This window comes from Armigeres subalbatus, chromosome 2, assembly GCF_024139115.2.
Source record: "Armigeres subalbatus isolate Guangzhou_Male chromosome 2, GZ_Asu_2, whole genome shotgun sequence".
In the NCBI taxonomy this organism is placed as follows: Eukaryota; Metazoa; Arthropoda; class Insecta; order Diptera; family Culicidae; genus Armigeres; species Armigeres subalbatus.
In genome coordinates, this window is record NC_085140.1 from 355,982,111 (window position 1) to 355,998,289 (window position 16,179).

The following is a 16,179-nucleotide window of genomic DNA, read 5'->3' on the forward strand; positions in this document are numbered from 1 at the left end:
AAATTAGATTACCATGAGGAACATGGAGTATGCCCGAAGTAGACTTTTAGCCGACGAGTCACACGAAAAAATAAAATATGCTTCACAGCTTGGATTTTTTTTAAATCAATATAAATTTTTATTATTGGGGTTTTGTGATTTTTCCCTGACCTCAACTAAAATTCCCTGACTTTCCCTGACATTCCAGGTCCAAAATGAAATTCCCTGACTTTCCAGGTTTTTCCAGGTAGTCGACATCCTGCCAAATTACCATTTTTGTATTCGTATATCATGAGGCTATCACAATGAAACTTTTATGCCCAGGGAGGTCTAGAAAAATTCCAACCCGATAATTTTCTAAACCGGACCGGGGCTCGACATAACGGGACCGGTATGGGCTTACTTTGTATCCGCACAACATACCGCATGCTAAGGATGACCCTATCGTCATCAATCACACGCCAACCCCAAAAGTAGGTAGGGTAACGCTACCAATAGTGGAGGTAGTAGTAGATCCACAAAAGAAAATATTTTTTAAAAATTGATAATTATGGGAAATTTACAGCTTTAATATCTTAGTCAATAGATAAACTAATAAATTTGCTAACAAAAATGATATAGATGTCATTTAACATCAACAATTACCAAATATTGCTAGCACCACTATGGGTACACTGTTCCTTTAGTGGCGGTAAAAATTAATTTTGGTTCCCATAGTGGTGCTATCCATTGGTTTCTTATGAGATTCGCCACTATTGGTACAGTTGCACCACTATAGGTGCAAGGGAGTAAATTTTGTTACGGAAAATCATTGTTTTAAATAGTTTTTAAAGCGAAGTCTTAAGATAAGTTGCATTTAACAGGATATTTAAAGCACGACGCACGTATCAAATGAAACCATCGTAAAGTGTATAAATATAATAAATCTCATTAAAACCCCACTACCTCCACTATTGGTGCTACCTACCTCCACTAAGGGTACGGTTACCATATTATAATCCACACAGAAAAAGAAAATTGCTTTATTTTCTATCTGTAGCAGTAAAGTGAACTACGAATTCGAAAACTTTGAATTCGACCTTTCTAAAGAAATCGTATCTGTAATGTAAAGTAATGAAATTAAATTAAATATAGCTAACTCATTTTGAAAAAAAAAACAAAAATAGAAAAAAAAAGTTATTCGTTTTATTGATTTTGATAAAATGATAAAATGAAATATGGATGATGGAATGAATAACCCACGCAACCCTATAAGCATGCAATTTACGTACAGGCATATGTTTACATTGGCATTAAATTCCTAGTAGACGATCGCTTTCTTCCCACAATAAGAACAGAAGGCAACATACTGAATTGTGATAATGTTCACATCGATTCACAAATGCTTCCAGTATGCTGAAGCATCACGGAGACTCTCACACGTACAATTCTTTACACGACTGGAAAATAATTGCCTCTTTCTCATTAGATCGCAGTCCTATTAAGTATCTATACTATGTCTCTAATCATACTAAATAGCATTAACGATGATCGTTAATAGACATCGTTCATCATTGGAGGGCATCTCAGTTTGCGAGCTGCAATCCAGTCAATCAGCAACCGTTGATCAAGCGCGTATTGTAAAAAATGTTTTTCATTCTCTGACATTCTTAATGCGTGGAACATTATTTGACGCTATCAAAAAAAAACCGCAAAATGTGGCTATGAAAGCAAATGTTCGTTGATTGCAAATGAATTGGATTCAATTATGCAGCCAGAATAGAATTATAACTAATTATTGTTAGATTTGTGGACGTCGGAGTCTGACGAATGGTTCTGAAGTAAGTGACGTTGTTAGCCGTGAAATATTTGCACCGTGAATCGACAATTGTAATTTAGTCTGCATTCCTATCGCATCCACCATGTGGAACTAATTGGGAACCGCTAAGGCTGTGATTGTGATTTCTGATCTGTCTCTCATAGACGGCGTTGATGCTGTTATTTAGATGATGTCGAGAGGAAAATAAGAAAAAACGGCATTCACATAAATCGTGACATGTGATATTAAGCGACACTATACGTAAGGTCTGCTAGCTGTGCGTGATGAATTGTGTTCAATCGCGATAAGTACATAAAAGTGAATAAAGATAATTCCTAAGAAATAGAAAAAATTAAATAGTTTCTAATGCCAGGCATCCATGCGTAGTCTGAGATCTCACATCATGTTACACGTTTATAGAAAGATTGAATACATTTGGTCATGGGGAACCCATTCCACGTTTGCATTTGTACCTAGGTATAGATAATTGATACAAAGTGTTATTTGTTTATTTTTATGCTGTTTGTATTATCAAACAGTGAAGTATGACCAGTGGCGGCGTCAGACATTGATTTTTGATGGAGCAACACTTGAACGCAAGAACGCTGTATTTGAGAAGTACATATTGCTTGCAACGAGTGGTGCCTACCTCTGGTTCCGCCAGTAAGTATGAACTATGTTTATCACTATGAATTATCACATGGTGAATTTTCCAAAAAGATGTATTTTATATGTTTACTTCGTCTATATAAATTTATCATCGGATAATATTGAATTCCCTGGATAACGTTTTGCAATGCCGAATGCTGCCCATGATCGCATAAATGTAACATTTGCATTTTGGTTGATTTTCTAAATCGTTTGTCAATTCTTTTCACAAACTCAATCATTTCACGCTTACCACCGATAAGCAAGATAGTAAAGCCTATTTTATTATTGTGGGATAAGATGCAGTAAATTAAGCTTTCTGAACGATTCACAGGCTTTTTACAAAATAAACAAAAATGCGAGTGTTACAAGTATGCGATCATGGGCAGAATGGAGCAAATACAATAAAATGAAATGCAAATCAGTCGCTCTATTTCTTACTAACCTTTTACTTCTGAAAAATGCGTATGCTTTTGGATTGATGTGTTAACAGAAGAGCCATTATTCTTTGGAAGCAAACGTATATTATGTGAACTTTGTCGCTCAAAACCATAATTCTTAATTTTTTTGGTCTAGCTATTTTAGCAAACTTAACTTATTATAATAAAAATAAATAACGAATGCGTGAGGATGCATGATATGCTATTTTTGTGAAACTTATTAGGGAAACTTGTGTTGCTAAAATTGAATGGTTTTGTTGCCAAAATCGAATATTGCCAAAATTGAATGTTGCCAAGACCGAATGAGCTCTGTAAGATGTTTAATTGATACTCTCCTTTGCTCGGCATGACGATCGTGTCCACTTTCTTCTGATATGATAACCGACACCCAACCAACAATTCTGTGTATCTTGGCGTAAATAAAATTGCTCTATTCTTATTATCAAAGTGCCGGGTTTTCTGTAAAAAAGCATGCATTAACAAATGATATTTAAATAAGAACGTAGCAATTTAGAATATTTCAAAATTTTATACAGATTTCAATTGATTTATACAGAAATAACGACTGGTATGCTGCATCCGCTAATTAGATGTAACAAAAAAAAACAAAATTCACAAACGAAACCTCAAAATTTACTCAAACTCAAAACTTAAAACTTTATCCTATTCTGCTTCTTCTGCACAGTATAGAATCGAACAATGGCCAAAGAGAAGGAACAACCGCTCGAACTGAGCTCCGTAAGCGCATCGAAAGCCGAACCGCCAAAGCAAACCACCAGCACTGCGTCCGGAGGTGAATCGACGAGTCTGCTGATGCGTAGCCACAGCGAAACTGAGATCGACGGTGGCCGACGAAGCCGCGGGCAGCAAACCCAAACCTACGATATTCACAAAGGGATCGCCGAGAGTGCCATGGACATATCCCTGCTCACGGCCAATGCCAACCAGCTACGTCTGCTGATAACCTACAATGGGCGCTCGAAGACCTACATCGCGTGCATAACGTTGGTGATCGTTTCGTTAGTGTTGCAGGTGCTGGTAGCAAGTGGGGTTATCATAATTAAGGTAAGGTGCTCATAGCTGAGCTGCAGTTTAATGATGCAGCGAGTTAATTGATACTGATCAACATTTTAGAGTCAACCGAAATCCAAACGAAGTCAGCAAATTGAACGATTGAAGATTGCCACCTCAATTGGCGTGACAGTCATAACGGTCATCAACATATTGGTGGCATCTTTGGTGGTAACGGATGGACCTGCAGTGACTGGAGCATCTTAGTTAATCAGTTTTAGAACAACATGTGATATACCTTGGTACAGTGGAGTAGTTTAAGGACGAATAAAACAATTTTATTGTTATCGATTCGAATCGGTTCATCCCCATTGAGCACAGTATTCTTTGTGAATTCACTTCCGAGGCGGAAATTGAAGATCCAACCATCCATCATCATTCAGTTCACGTTCAGCAGCTTACAAAAATGGTCAGCCAATCGTTAGTGATTACCTCCGATTACACAGCGAAGAAAGCTCTCAAATCGTCACCGCCCATTTCGAATCCACCCTCTCCCGGCATTCCGCCCACCAATGGTTCACTCTACGGCATTGGTAACGAATCAGAATTCGACCTAAGGTTCACCTACCACAACTATGACCCGTACCGAAGTGTTATCGAAATTGCTATGACTGTGTCGTTCTTGGCCGCCACCACTAACCAGCTGCGGTTGCTGATAAGCTTCCGCGAAGCACAGGACTTCATCGTCAGTACGATTCTGGTCACTTTGTCGCTGATGATGCAGCTGGTCATTGCGATCATTGTGGTGACAATTGCGGTGAGTGGAATTGAGATGTGATATCGCTATTGAAGCGTTATACCAATTAATTATATGTGTGCTGCCTTCTGTAGGTGAACGACCATTTCCAATGGACCAAGTTGAAAGCGGTTACAGCGATGGGTGCCATTCTGCTGACTGTGGTGAACGTTGTGATTCCTTTTGTCGTCAACTTCGAGCACTCGCATGTGGATTTCACCAAAATATATCCACATTGATGATAATGTGATCTCTGAGTGAAGAATCAACACCGTGATTCACGTGTAACACTAAGAATATTCCAATGCATTATAAAATAACAGATTTTAAAAGTAACGTCATAGGATCATAAGGTTGTGAATAAAAAAAATACATTTAGATTCTAAATACCGACTGGTAAGACAACTGGTATTCAAGGCAGGCTTTTGTGCTTTAGCACATTACTACAGAGAAGCTACCTTACCAAAATATTTTGTATCAAAAAGCAGTATTGTAAATTTTTAATAGACCACAATGGATACGGAGAAATAATATTGCTTTAACATTTGAGCCCTTGCACAATGATCGGATTTGTCGAAATTCACGACATAATTCAATAACTCGCAAAACTTCAGCGCAGATTTTTGACGTCTTCATAAGAAATTATCTACAAAAAATCCATTTTTGATCAACCGTCTAAGACGAGTTAAGTAACCTCCATTTAATTCCACCAATTATTTCTATATCTATGTAGATACTGTGTGGTCGAAATACGTATCTGCAAAGATATCGAAATAATTGGTGGAGTGCTTAACTCGTCTTAGACGGTTGAAAACATTCCACTAAAAAGAGCTTAAAACCATTGATGAAAGATGCCATTAAGATGACCCTTTGTGCCAAATTTTGTAAAATGTATTTATTTAGGGATCGCAATATTTCACAAAGTTGTAGAAAATTCAATTCTAGGCATTTTGCTTAAAAAAAAACAATCTATGACAGAATTATTAAATTATGATAGGGTGGTCCCGAAACGGCTTTAGCTTATTTTAAAAAACTATCTTATCATCGCTTCACGGTCTTTGGCTAGCGCATCTTTTGGTTGATAGCTTTATTTTTAAGCATGTAAAAATGTTATTTTCCTGGGAATTCCAGAATTCGAGGAAACCAGTTAACCCTTAGCAAAAAAATAAATCGTATTCTAAAACTATACTCAGGCTCATCAAATCCATTAATATATCTTATTTGAGAAACGCATATACCACTTCTCCTATTTTCTCAATATTTAGTAGAACCGTTCTTCTTTGAAAATAAATAAACCCATGATTTTGCCGTTAGGGTGATCAATTTCGAATAGGGTGGTCGAAAAAAATCAACGTTAGAAAAAACATTTTTTGAAATCACTGCTTTTGAACTGAAACTAATTGAGCAAAATTTAGTCATGCAACTACTTTTCCAATGTAGGTGTTCCAGTATTTTTTTTGTTGGGGCGTAGAACCACTGCGTCCATTGAGTTGAACTTTTGTGGTAAGGTGTTCCAGTATAGCAGCGGTTCTCAACCCCTAGGGGTACCTTCGCCGGGCTCAGGGGGTTCTTTGAACATAAATGCGTAATGGCGGATGAATTACAATTTTAATCAAAACTTAATGAAAAAGCTCAAAACTTTGTCTTGTACATAATATGCATGGCGATCAGCTAATCATGGCCTATTGAATCTTGCCCGCCACAACCAGCATAGTGGAGGGCTGTGGGAAAAAATATCAAACGAACAAAACCTCGAATGAACAAATCTTCAAATTCTTCTATGCAATCTACCTGATCGAAACATAATGATGAATAACCTGTTAAGAATATGCTTCCTAACTGAAATCTAGAGTCCACAGATTAGGAAGCCTTTATTTGATAGACATGAACGCTTCCTTCCGAAAAGCTTAGTTGCTTCGTTGCAAGAGAATTTGAAGCATCCTTCTACGCTTCTCGGAAAACTCCTTCCAAGCAGCTCGGCAGACTCCTTACAAGAAGTTCGAAAGCCCTTTTTTCAAGAAGTTCGGAAGCCTCCTGTTAAGAGGTCCGGAGGAACTTTCTTGTTGTTTCAATAGCCTTGAAAGGCTCTTTTTAAGAGACTCGAAAGGCTCCTTCATTCAAGATGCCCGGAAGCCTTATTTTAAGCTTTTCTTTTACATTTAATTTTTCTTAATTATTTTCTTCTTCCTTCAAAAGCCTCGGAAGCCTCCTTCCAAGAGGCTTAGAAGCTTCCTTTCAAGAGACCCGGAAGCCTCCTTTCTAGAGCCCCGGTTGCCCCCTTGAAGAGGCCCGGAAGCCTCCTGGATTGCGGCTTTCGAGCCACTTAGAAGGAGGCTTCCGAGTGAGCTTCTGAACTACTTGAACAGAGGCCTTCGAGCTTCTTGAAAGAAGCCTTCCAAGCCTGCTCCGCTCCGAGTCTTTTGAAATAAGGAGAAAAGAAACAGGCCCGCATGCCTCGTTTCAAGGAGCCTGTAGGCGTTCTTTCAAGAGGCTTTGTTTTAAGATTTTTATCTTTAAACTTTTTGTTTCTTTTCTCCTTATTTCAATAGACTCTGAACGGAGCAGGCTTGGAAGGCTTCTTTCAAGAAACTCGAAGGCCTCTGTTCAAGTAGTTCAGAAGCTCATTCGGAAGCCTCCTTCTAAGAGGCTCGAAAGCCGCAATCCAAGAGGCTCGTAAGTCTTCTTTCAAGAGGTTCAGAAACCCTTTTAAAAGTGATTCGGGAGCATCAGTGTTTGAGGCAGGTGAAGGAATCTTCCAACAGCCGTTCTCAGGCAAGTACCCTCTCAATATGTTCAGATCATCTACCTAAAAGCCTCATGCTTCCAGCTAATGTGCAGCGATGTCTCACCCACCTGGAAACCCTCTTCAAATCCGCTATCCAAGTTGCGCGTTTATTACCAAAATGTGAGGGGTCTTCGTACTAAGATCGATTCATTCTTTGTGGCAGCTTCAGATTCGAAATATGATGTCATCGTATTAACCGAGACTTGATTCGATGATTGCATTCTATCTACACAACTTTTCGACGACTCTTTCACGGTGTACAGAACTGATCGGAATGCGCTTAGCAGCAGGAAAACTAGAGGAGGAGATGTACTAATTGCTGTTTCGTCTGCTCTGCGTTCCTGTGCGAATCCGAATTCAGTTAGCGGATGCCTGGAACAACTGTGGGTGAAAATAAGGCTGACAGACTGTGTCGTTAATGTTGGAGTTCTCTATCTACCACCTGACCGGAGAGATGATCTCAATATGATCCAAGAGCATTTTGACTCCTATCGGGACTAAACCAAAACGATTTTGTTCTTCTTATGGGGGACTACAACCACTCCAAAATGCATTGGACACGTTCTGAGAATGGTGGATTTAAGATTGATGTTAGTAATTCAAGGATGACACGATCTGGGAACTTAGTTCTATAAGAAGTTAAACCGTTCACGTAAGGGCCACGTGCCATAGCCCGATATGTGTAAGGACTTAAACGGGCACCTTCTTACGAACGAGCGTGAGGTGATCCAAAGGTGGCGGCAGCACTACGAAGAGCACCTGAATGGCGATATGGCAGACAACGGTGGCGGTATGGTAATGAACCTAGGAGCACGCGCGCAGGACATGCGACTTCCGGCTCCGAATCTCCAGGAAATCCAGGAGGAGATCGGCCGGCTGAAAAACAACAAAGCCCCTGGAGTTGACCAACTACCAGGAGAGCTGTTTAAACACGGTGGTGAAGCACTGGCTAGAGCGCTGCATTGGGTGATTACCAAGGTTTGGGAGGATGAGGTTCTGCCGCAGGAGTGGATGGAAGGTGTCGTGTGTCCCATCTACACAAGGGGCGATACGCTGGCTTGTAGCATCTACCGCCCAATCACATTGCTGAACGCCGCCTACAAGGTACTTTCCCAAATTTTATGCCGTCGACTAACACCAATTGCAAGAGTGTTCGTGGGGCAGTACCAGGCGGGATTTATGGGTGAACGCTCTACCACAGACCAGGTGTTCGCCATACGTCAGGTATTGCAGAAATGCCGCGAATACAACGTGCCCACACATCATCTATTTATCGACTTCAAAGCCGCATATGATACAATCGATCGGGACCAGCTATGGCAGCTAATGCACGAAAACGGATTTCCGGATAAACTGATACGGTTGATCAAGGCGACGATGGATCGGGTGATGTGCGTAGTTCGAGTTTCAGGGCATTCTCGAGTCCCTTCGAAACCCGTAGAGGGTTACGGCAAGGTGATGGTCTTTCGTGTCTGCTATTCAACATCGCTTTGGAGGGAGTAATACGAAGGGCAGGGATTGACACGAGTGGTACGATTTTCACGAAGTCCGTCCAGTTATTTGGTTTCGCCGACGACATTGATATCATGGCACGTAGCTTTGAAAGGATGGAGGAAGCCTACATCAGACTGAAAAGCGAAGCTAAACGGATTGGACTAGTCATCAACACGTCGAAGACGACGTACATGATAGGAAGAGGCTCAAGAGAGGTCAATGTGAGCCACCCACCACGAGTTTCTATCGGTGGTGACGAAATCGAGGTGGTTGAAGAATTCGTGTACTTGGGCTCACTGGTGACCGCCGATAACGATACCAGCAGAGAAATTCGGAGACGCATAGTGGCTGGAAATCGTACGTACTTTGGACTCCGCAAGACGCTTCGATCGAATAGAGTTCGCCGCCGTACCAAACTGACTATCTACAAAACGCTTATAAGACCGGTAGTTCTCTACGGACACGAGACCTGGACGATGCTCGTGGAGGACCAACGCGCACTGGGAGTTTTCGAAAGGAAAGTGTTGCGTACCATCCATGGTGGGTTGCAGATGGCGGACGGTACGTGGAGGAGGCGAATGAACCACGAGTTGCATCAGCTGTTGGGAGAACCATCCATCGTTCACACCGCGAAAATCGGAAGACTGCGGTGGGCCGGGCACGTAGCCAGAATGTCGGACAGTAATCCGGTGAAAATGGTTCTCGACAACGATCCGACGGGAACAAGAAGGCGAGGTGCACAGCGGGCAAGGTGGATCGATCAGGTGGAGGACGACTTGCGGACCCTCCGCAGACTTCGTGGTTGGCGAAGTGCAGCCATGAACCGAGCTGAATGGAGAAGTCTTTTATGTGCAGCACAGGCCACTCCGGCCTTAGTCTGATGATAAATAAGATAAAACGATCTGGGAACGCACTTTACGATGTATTTTGTTTCAATGGTTTGACTCAAGTGAACCCCATACAGAACACTAACAATAGGACTCTCGATTTGGCCCTGGTGAATGGGGGAGGTTCCTTCATCAGTGCTGCCACCTGAAAAAGTTTAGAGAAAAAGTAGAACCATGGAAATTTGACATGGCATGATATAGAAAATGAAAATTAAAATGTCTCTAGAACGTTATAGATAGATTTTTTTTTCAAACCATTGGGGTTAGAAATTAAACAATCTTAAGCAATAACTGCTTATTCGAAAAAAAAATATAAAAATCGAGATATCATGTCCATTTTGTGTGCTTTTAAAATTCTAACCCCGTAAACCAAGATTTTTTTGGGAAACGTCCTTGATTTTTGTTTTATAGCAAAAATATACTTCATTTCCTATACCACACCGTGTGATATTTCAATGATTCTACTTTTTCTCTCGATGACAGCTGGTAGTCTTCTCCTCCCCTATGACAGGACGTCACCAGTCTGCTGCGTTTCTGAAGCTGTGGAACATCTGGTTGTTGCCGATATCGCTCATCCACCAATTGAGGTCGGTATAGAAATAGATTTACCGTTGCAATTTGAACAATCTCTTGATAGGGTTCAGTTTGATTTTCTACGTGCCAATTATGATCTTCTAACATCCGTCCTATTATCGATTGATTGGCGCTTCCTAGATTCCTATCGGGATCTGGATGATATTATCGGCATATTCAACCGCAAAATTCAGCGTGTGATTGAGCTCCATGTACCACTCAAGCGACCGCCGCTCAAACCTCCTTGGACAAACAGTTATCTCCATAAGCTGAAAAGATGTAAGCAGTCTGTTCTTCGGAAGTACAGACATTATTGCACTCCGCACTCCAAGCGTTGTTTCATATTGGCTAGCAACAAATATACTAGCTTTAATCGTTTATCGTATGCAAGGTATATTGATCGTACGCAGAGGAGTCTGCGATTACATCCTAAAAATTGTTGGTCCTTTGTCCAAACGAAACGCAAAGAAAACAGGCTACCTACAAGCATGTATTATGGTGACTTAGCTGCAGACACGGCATACGGTGCATACTATTTGCCTCAGCATTTCAAAAAAGCTTTTACAAATGCAGTACTGGGTCCATCTCAAGTAGACGAAGCTTTCCGAGATACTCCGCTGGATCGTTTTGATTTTGGAATCTTTGAAATTTCTGAATAGCACTCCGAAATCTCAAGTACTCCACAACACCCGTACCGGATGGCATTCCATTGTGTCTGCTTAAAAAGTGCTCTGCTGCTTTACTGGTACCATTGACGAAGTTATTCAACCGTTCCATTCAGAGGACGATCTTTCCCACCGCGTGGAAAACGTCATTCCTATCTCCAATCTACAAGAAGGGAAACAGATGTGACATTGCGAACTATAGGGGTATAACATCTTTAAACGCCTGTTCGAAAGTTTTCGAAATAATCATGAACAAAGCTCCCTTCGGTACCTGCATGGCTTACATCTCTACTCCTCAACATGGGTTCTTTCCAAAACGGTCAGTGACTACTAACCTTGTCGAGTTCTCGTCTTTGTGCATCCGCTCAATGGATGCAGGTAAACAAGTTGACGTGGTATATACTGTACAGACTTCTCCTTCACAAACTTGGAAAACTCGGAGTGTCGCCTGGACTTGTGAGCTGGTTTAAATCATACCTATCCGACCAGTGCGGTGTATGAAAGTGCGAATTGGTTCGGATTATTCAGATTCCTTCCATATTGCTTCGGGAGTGCCACAGGGGAGTAATTTAGGACCATTGCTTTTTTCGTTATTCATCAACGATGCAGCGTTTGTATTGCCTCGCAGCGAGCGAGTGTTTTATGCGGATGATGTAAAAATATACATGGTCGTTACAAGCAGAGATGATTGTCTGGAATTGCAGGCTACCTTGGATTCTTTTGAGAGCTGGAGCAAACAGAAATAGTTTGGAGCTCTGCGTGGGAGAAATGCAACACCATTACTTTCTGTAGAATGCGGCGCCCTGGAGAAGTACTTCAGCGTAAAACTGAAGTTAATGATCTCGGTGTAATAATGGACAAGGAGCTGACATTTCAGTCTCACTATGAAGACGTGATTTCGAAGGCGTACAAGCAGTTTGGTTTCACCTTCAAGATATCCAATGATTTTCGTAATCCTCTCTGCCTCAAATCACTCTACTGTGCTTCAGTTCATGCCATTTTGGAATCTTCTGTACTGGTGTGGTGCCCATTAGAGTGATTCAAAATTTTGACTTTTTTGCCCCCCGATACTTAAACGATTGCATTTGCCATTTCAATAATCCTCCTAAATTTTTAGCAATTTGGGATGTAATTTGACTGTGCACATGTCATTTGAAGTTTGTATGGAAATTACTGTGAAAACTGACCCTTATGTGAAAGACCGTTCCGTGAGGTGGCCCATGAACTATTTAAATATAATCAACACATTGCCTACACAGAATACTTCTCAAGCTGAAAGGCAGTTGTTGTTGCGAAGCGATTTCTCGTTTGGAAGCAAAGTTATTAAGAAAACAAAAATGCTCATTATTGATATTAATGTTATTCTTTTACGTGATGAATTGAATTTCCCACGATTCAGTATTTCCTTAATAACTTTTCTTGCGATCACCAAATTTCGTTCGTTTCGCAACAAAGACGACCTGTTTCCTTGTAAAATTTCTTACAGTCACTCTCAAAATTGAGCGTACACCATAGATTAGATGAATATATTCGAAAATTCCAAAGGAAATTTAATTGTTGGCTCGGTTGTTTTTAATGCATTTCAATATTCATCCCTTCCTTCAATGTATGCGTACATAAAATGGTTGAAATTTTTTTTTTTCTAAAGTTCATTTATTTGAAAATAATCTCAAAATACGCCTATCAGACGTGACAAAATTGAGCATACAGCTAATGTTTTCTATAAAATTTCTTATTATAAACACGATTAATGTATTTTTAAAGTTGTTTTTCATGATTATATTTATAATAATAAACATCCGCTACTTAAACATTCAATGTTTTGAAATTAAACCATGTTTTAATCAAAATGGCGAACAAGTAAGATGTATAAACAATGTTATTTAACAATTCAATGCTGCTGGGCAAAATAGAGGCTTTAAGATATGGATTTCACCGGCATCGTGTCTTATATATGATAGACAATCGAAATCGAGCGAGACATACGATAAATTTGGGAAAATTCAGTCGGTAAATGATGAAAACAGATGTGAACATACAAAGAAAACGACAAATGTTGGGAACGGCATATTTCAAATTAAGTATAACTTTATTTAAAAGTCGATGTATAGGTAGCTTATAAGCTCAGGACACTCATTAATAATAATATTACTAAAAGAGCAGCACACGGATACATTATAAGATGTCATATCATATTTGAAGACTCAGTCACCGTAGGAACAAATTTGGTTGAATCATTTAAATTCACCAAGATATCATTAAATAAGCTGCCAAACTCTTAAAAAGTTTATTTTACTCGCCACATGGAAATCATCCAATTGCATCCCTTATGGTAACAGATCGTGGAGTATAATCCAAATTTAATTATGAAATTACGATTTGAGGCTATATTTACAATATTTAATCAGAAGTGCTCTACGGGGTTGAAAAGCTGTTTTTATGTTCGGTACCTTAACATGCACCTTGTACTTTTAGAATTTGACTGTGAATGATTGGATTCAATAATATTACTCTTAATGAAATACCTGAGACATAAATCGAGCTTTAAAACAAATTTAAGTTAAAGAAATTCTAAATTTGAATTATATCATTCCTAACATTTGTCGTTTTCTCTGTATGTTTACATCTGTTAACATCATTTACCGACTGAATTTTGACAAATTAATCGTATGTCTCACTCGATTTCGATTATCTATCATATATAAGATACTATGCCGGTGAAAAATACAAATTAAAGCATTTATTTTGCCCACATGCATTGAATTGTTAAAAAGCAATGTTCTTACTTCTCACTTGTTCGCCATTTTGACCAAAACATGGTTCAATTTCAAAACATTGAATGTTTAAGTAGCGGATGTTTATTATTATAAATATAATCATGAAAAAACAATATTAAAATACATTAATCGTGTTTATAATAAGAAATTTTATAGAAAAACATTAGCTGTACGCTCAATTTTGTCACATCTAATAGGCGTATTTTGAGATTATTTTCAAATAAATGAACTTTAGAGAAACAATTTTATGTACCGTCAACTGGGGGGAAGATGATCATTGAGGTGAAGATGATCATTTGATATGTCAGTCAAAAGTGCCAAATTTTTTTATGAAACGGTAGTCAACAATATTCTCCGTTCAAGTAATGTTACCGCTAGGTAGAAATCCGAGTTTTTCGATTATAATCATGAAAATGTATTTTGTGGAAGAAAGAGAGAGATAGTCATAAATGATGCTATTTTCGTTTCAAATATTGACTTCTTAGACTTCTTTACGTAGTAAATTCAACATTCATACAAATAACCTAGTGTATTTTGACTACTAGGTCATAATGGTTTTAGTAGAGCTGTCTTGATCAACTTCACCCTAAACCAGATTAGTAAAAAAATGTGTGATAATTTAATTAATATTAATAAATGCGAACGCTTTTCAGAAAACTAAAGTTGTTGATTATTGCAACGTATAGCAGTACATGTTTTGAAAATATTTGTTTCGATTTAAAATGTAAACACACATTGTTATTGCATGTTTTGTCTTGAAAATGATCATCTTCCCCCCAGTTGACGGTACGCATACATTGAAGGAAGGGATGAATATTGAAATGCATTAAAAACAACCGAGCTAACTATTGAATTTCCTTTGAAATTTTCGAATGTAGTCAACTAATCCATACTGTATGCTCAATTTTGAGAGTGACTGTATGTTGCCGATGAATTCATATGTTGTTAGAGCTTGAAGGGAAGCGTTGGGGAACGGTTTTCCATGAAAGTTACTGTTTTCATAGCAATTTTCATACAAACTTCAATCCGCACGTGCTCACTCAATTTACATCCAAATTAGCTAAAAATTAGGTGGGTTAATAAAAAAAGCAAATGCAATCGTTTAAGCATCGGGGGGCAAAAAAGTCAAAATTTGAATCACTCTAGTCTCCATACAACAAGAATTGGATTGACCGTATTGAGGCTGTTCAGGGAAAATTTGTAAGACTGGCACTCCGGAACCTTCCTTGGCGTGATCCTGTGCGTCTTCCTCCTTATGTACATCGATGCAACTTAATTGGCCTGGCATCGCTGGAAAGCAGGAGATCTGTAATGCAAGCAGGGATTGAACTTATCATTTCATTATCATTGAGTATTCAGCCAATAACTCATTCCAGAGGCGGAATTCCGAAAAGTATTGTATGGCGGCCTTCTAGCGCTGATTCCCCTCTACAACTTTGTCTAAGGGTACATTGCTCTATGTCTAATATTCACCGCGGGAAACGCTAGTATCATTTTATATACTAAATGATAATAGCACTTATTATCATTTAGTATATTGAGTGTTCTAGCGTTTCACGCTGTTAATATTAGACTTACAACACTTTTGGAATTCCGCCTCTGGAATGAGTTATTGGCGGAATACTAAATGATGATGAAATGATAAGTTCAATCCCTGAATGCAAGCCGCTTTTATCGGTAAAGTGCTGAGAGGTGAGCTCCATGCTCCAGCTATTCTCTCTGAGATGAATATTTATGTCCCGGAGACATCCTTGAGACGGCGAAACTTCCTGCACGCTTAAAGTCATTCACACAATTTTGTGTTTCGTTCACACAAAACGGGCCTAACCTGGAACAACACATATTATGAGTAACTGCCATGTTACTCATTTTAGTGTAATTGACGGTTAACGATTTTTGATGAGTTCATTTCACACAGTGAGAGAGCGGTCGGAAAACGGACCTAACCTCAATTATATTTTTTCATGTAAATTGAAAATTATCGCAACATTTTTATACTACACAGCAAAAAAAGTTGTTGAATATTACATCGAAACAGATGCAACCAACTGAATCCGTCGGTTGTTGAATATTACATCGCACGATGTACTCGAGAACATTCTGCTTAATAAATAGGACGATGTAATTTTGGTCCCGACGTACTAAATTAGACAATGTAATTAAAGTGATGTAAAACAGTGTGATGTAATATAGAACAATTTGAACGGTATATAAACAAATGAGTTTTCTTTCTTTCTAAATATCAAACAATCTACCATTAAATTTTTATTTTATTACATTATATTATTTATTTATTAATCATTTTTATTACATATCTTACCAATAT

The 16,179-nt window shown here is 39.0% G+C and overlaps 2 protein-coding genes across 5 annotated transcripts; both read left to right on the forward strand.

Annotated features, from left to right (window-relative positions):
- The first annotated feature begins 1,580 nt into the window (after positions 1-1,580).
- On the forward strand, positions 1,581-4,296 carry LOC134217106 (ninjurin-B-like). Of its 4 annotated transcripts, none has more exons than XM_062695881.1 (4): positions 1,581-1,799; positions 2,317-2,440; positions 3,551-3,930; positions 4,000-4,296. In XM_062695881.1, exons 3-4 carry the CDS (start codon positions 3,565-3,567, stop codon positions 4,141-4,143), a joined length of 510 nt encoding a protein of 169 aa, XP_062551865.1. In that variant the 5' UTR covers positions 1,581-1,799; positions 2,317-2,440; positions 3,551-3,564; the 3' UTR covers positions 4,144-4,296. The 4 variants fall into 4 exon arrangements, with proteins under 4 accessions (XP_062551865.1, XP_062551866.1, XP_062551863.1 ...); XM_062695882.1 differs by having other exon boundaries at positions 3,556-3,930; XM_062695879.1 differs by lacking the exon at positions 2,317-2,440.
- A 22-nt stretch (positions 4,297-4,318) lies between these two features.
- Positions 4,319-5,070, forward strand: LOC134217109 (uncharacterized). Its single transcript, XM_062695883.1, has 2 exons — positions 4,319-4,693; positions 4,768-5,070. The coding sequence occupies exons 1-2, from the start codon at positions 4,343-4,345 to the stop codon at positions 4,909-4,911; spliced, it is 495 nt and encodes a 164-aa protein (XP_062551867.1). The 5' UTR covers positions 4,319-4,342; the 3' UTR covers positions 4,912-5,070.
- Positions 5,071-16,179: the final 11,109 nt, after the last annotated feature.

Coding starts and splice junctions, on each gene's coding strand:
- LOC134217109 (XM_062695883.1), top strand. CDS start 4,343: ATGGTCAGCCAATCGTTAGTGATTACCTCCGATTACACAGCGAAGAAA. Junction 4,694..4,767: donor TCATTGTGGTGACAATTGCG/GTGAGTGGAATT, acceptor TGCCTTCTGTAG/GTGAACGACCATTTCCAATG.
- LOC134217106 (XM_062695881.1), top strand. CDS start 3,565: ATGGCCAAAGAGAAGGAACAACCGCTCGAACTGAGCTCCGTAAGCGCA. Junction 3,931..3,999: donor GTGGGGTTATCATAATTAAG/GTAAGGTGCTCA, acceptor TCAACATTTTAG/AGTCAACCGAAATCCAAACG.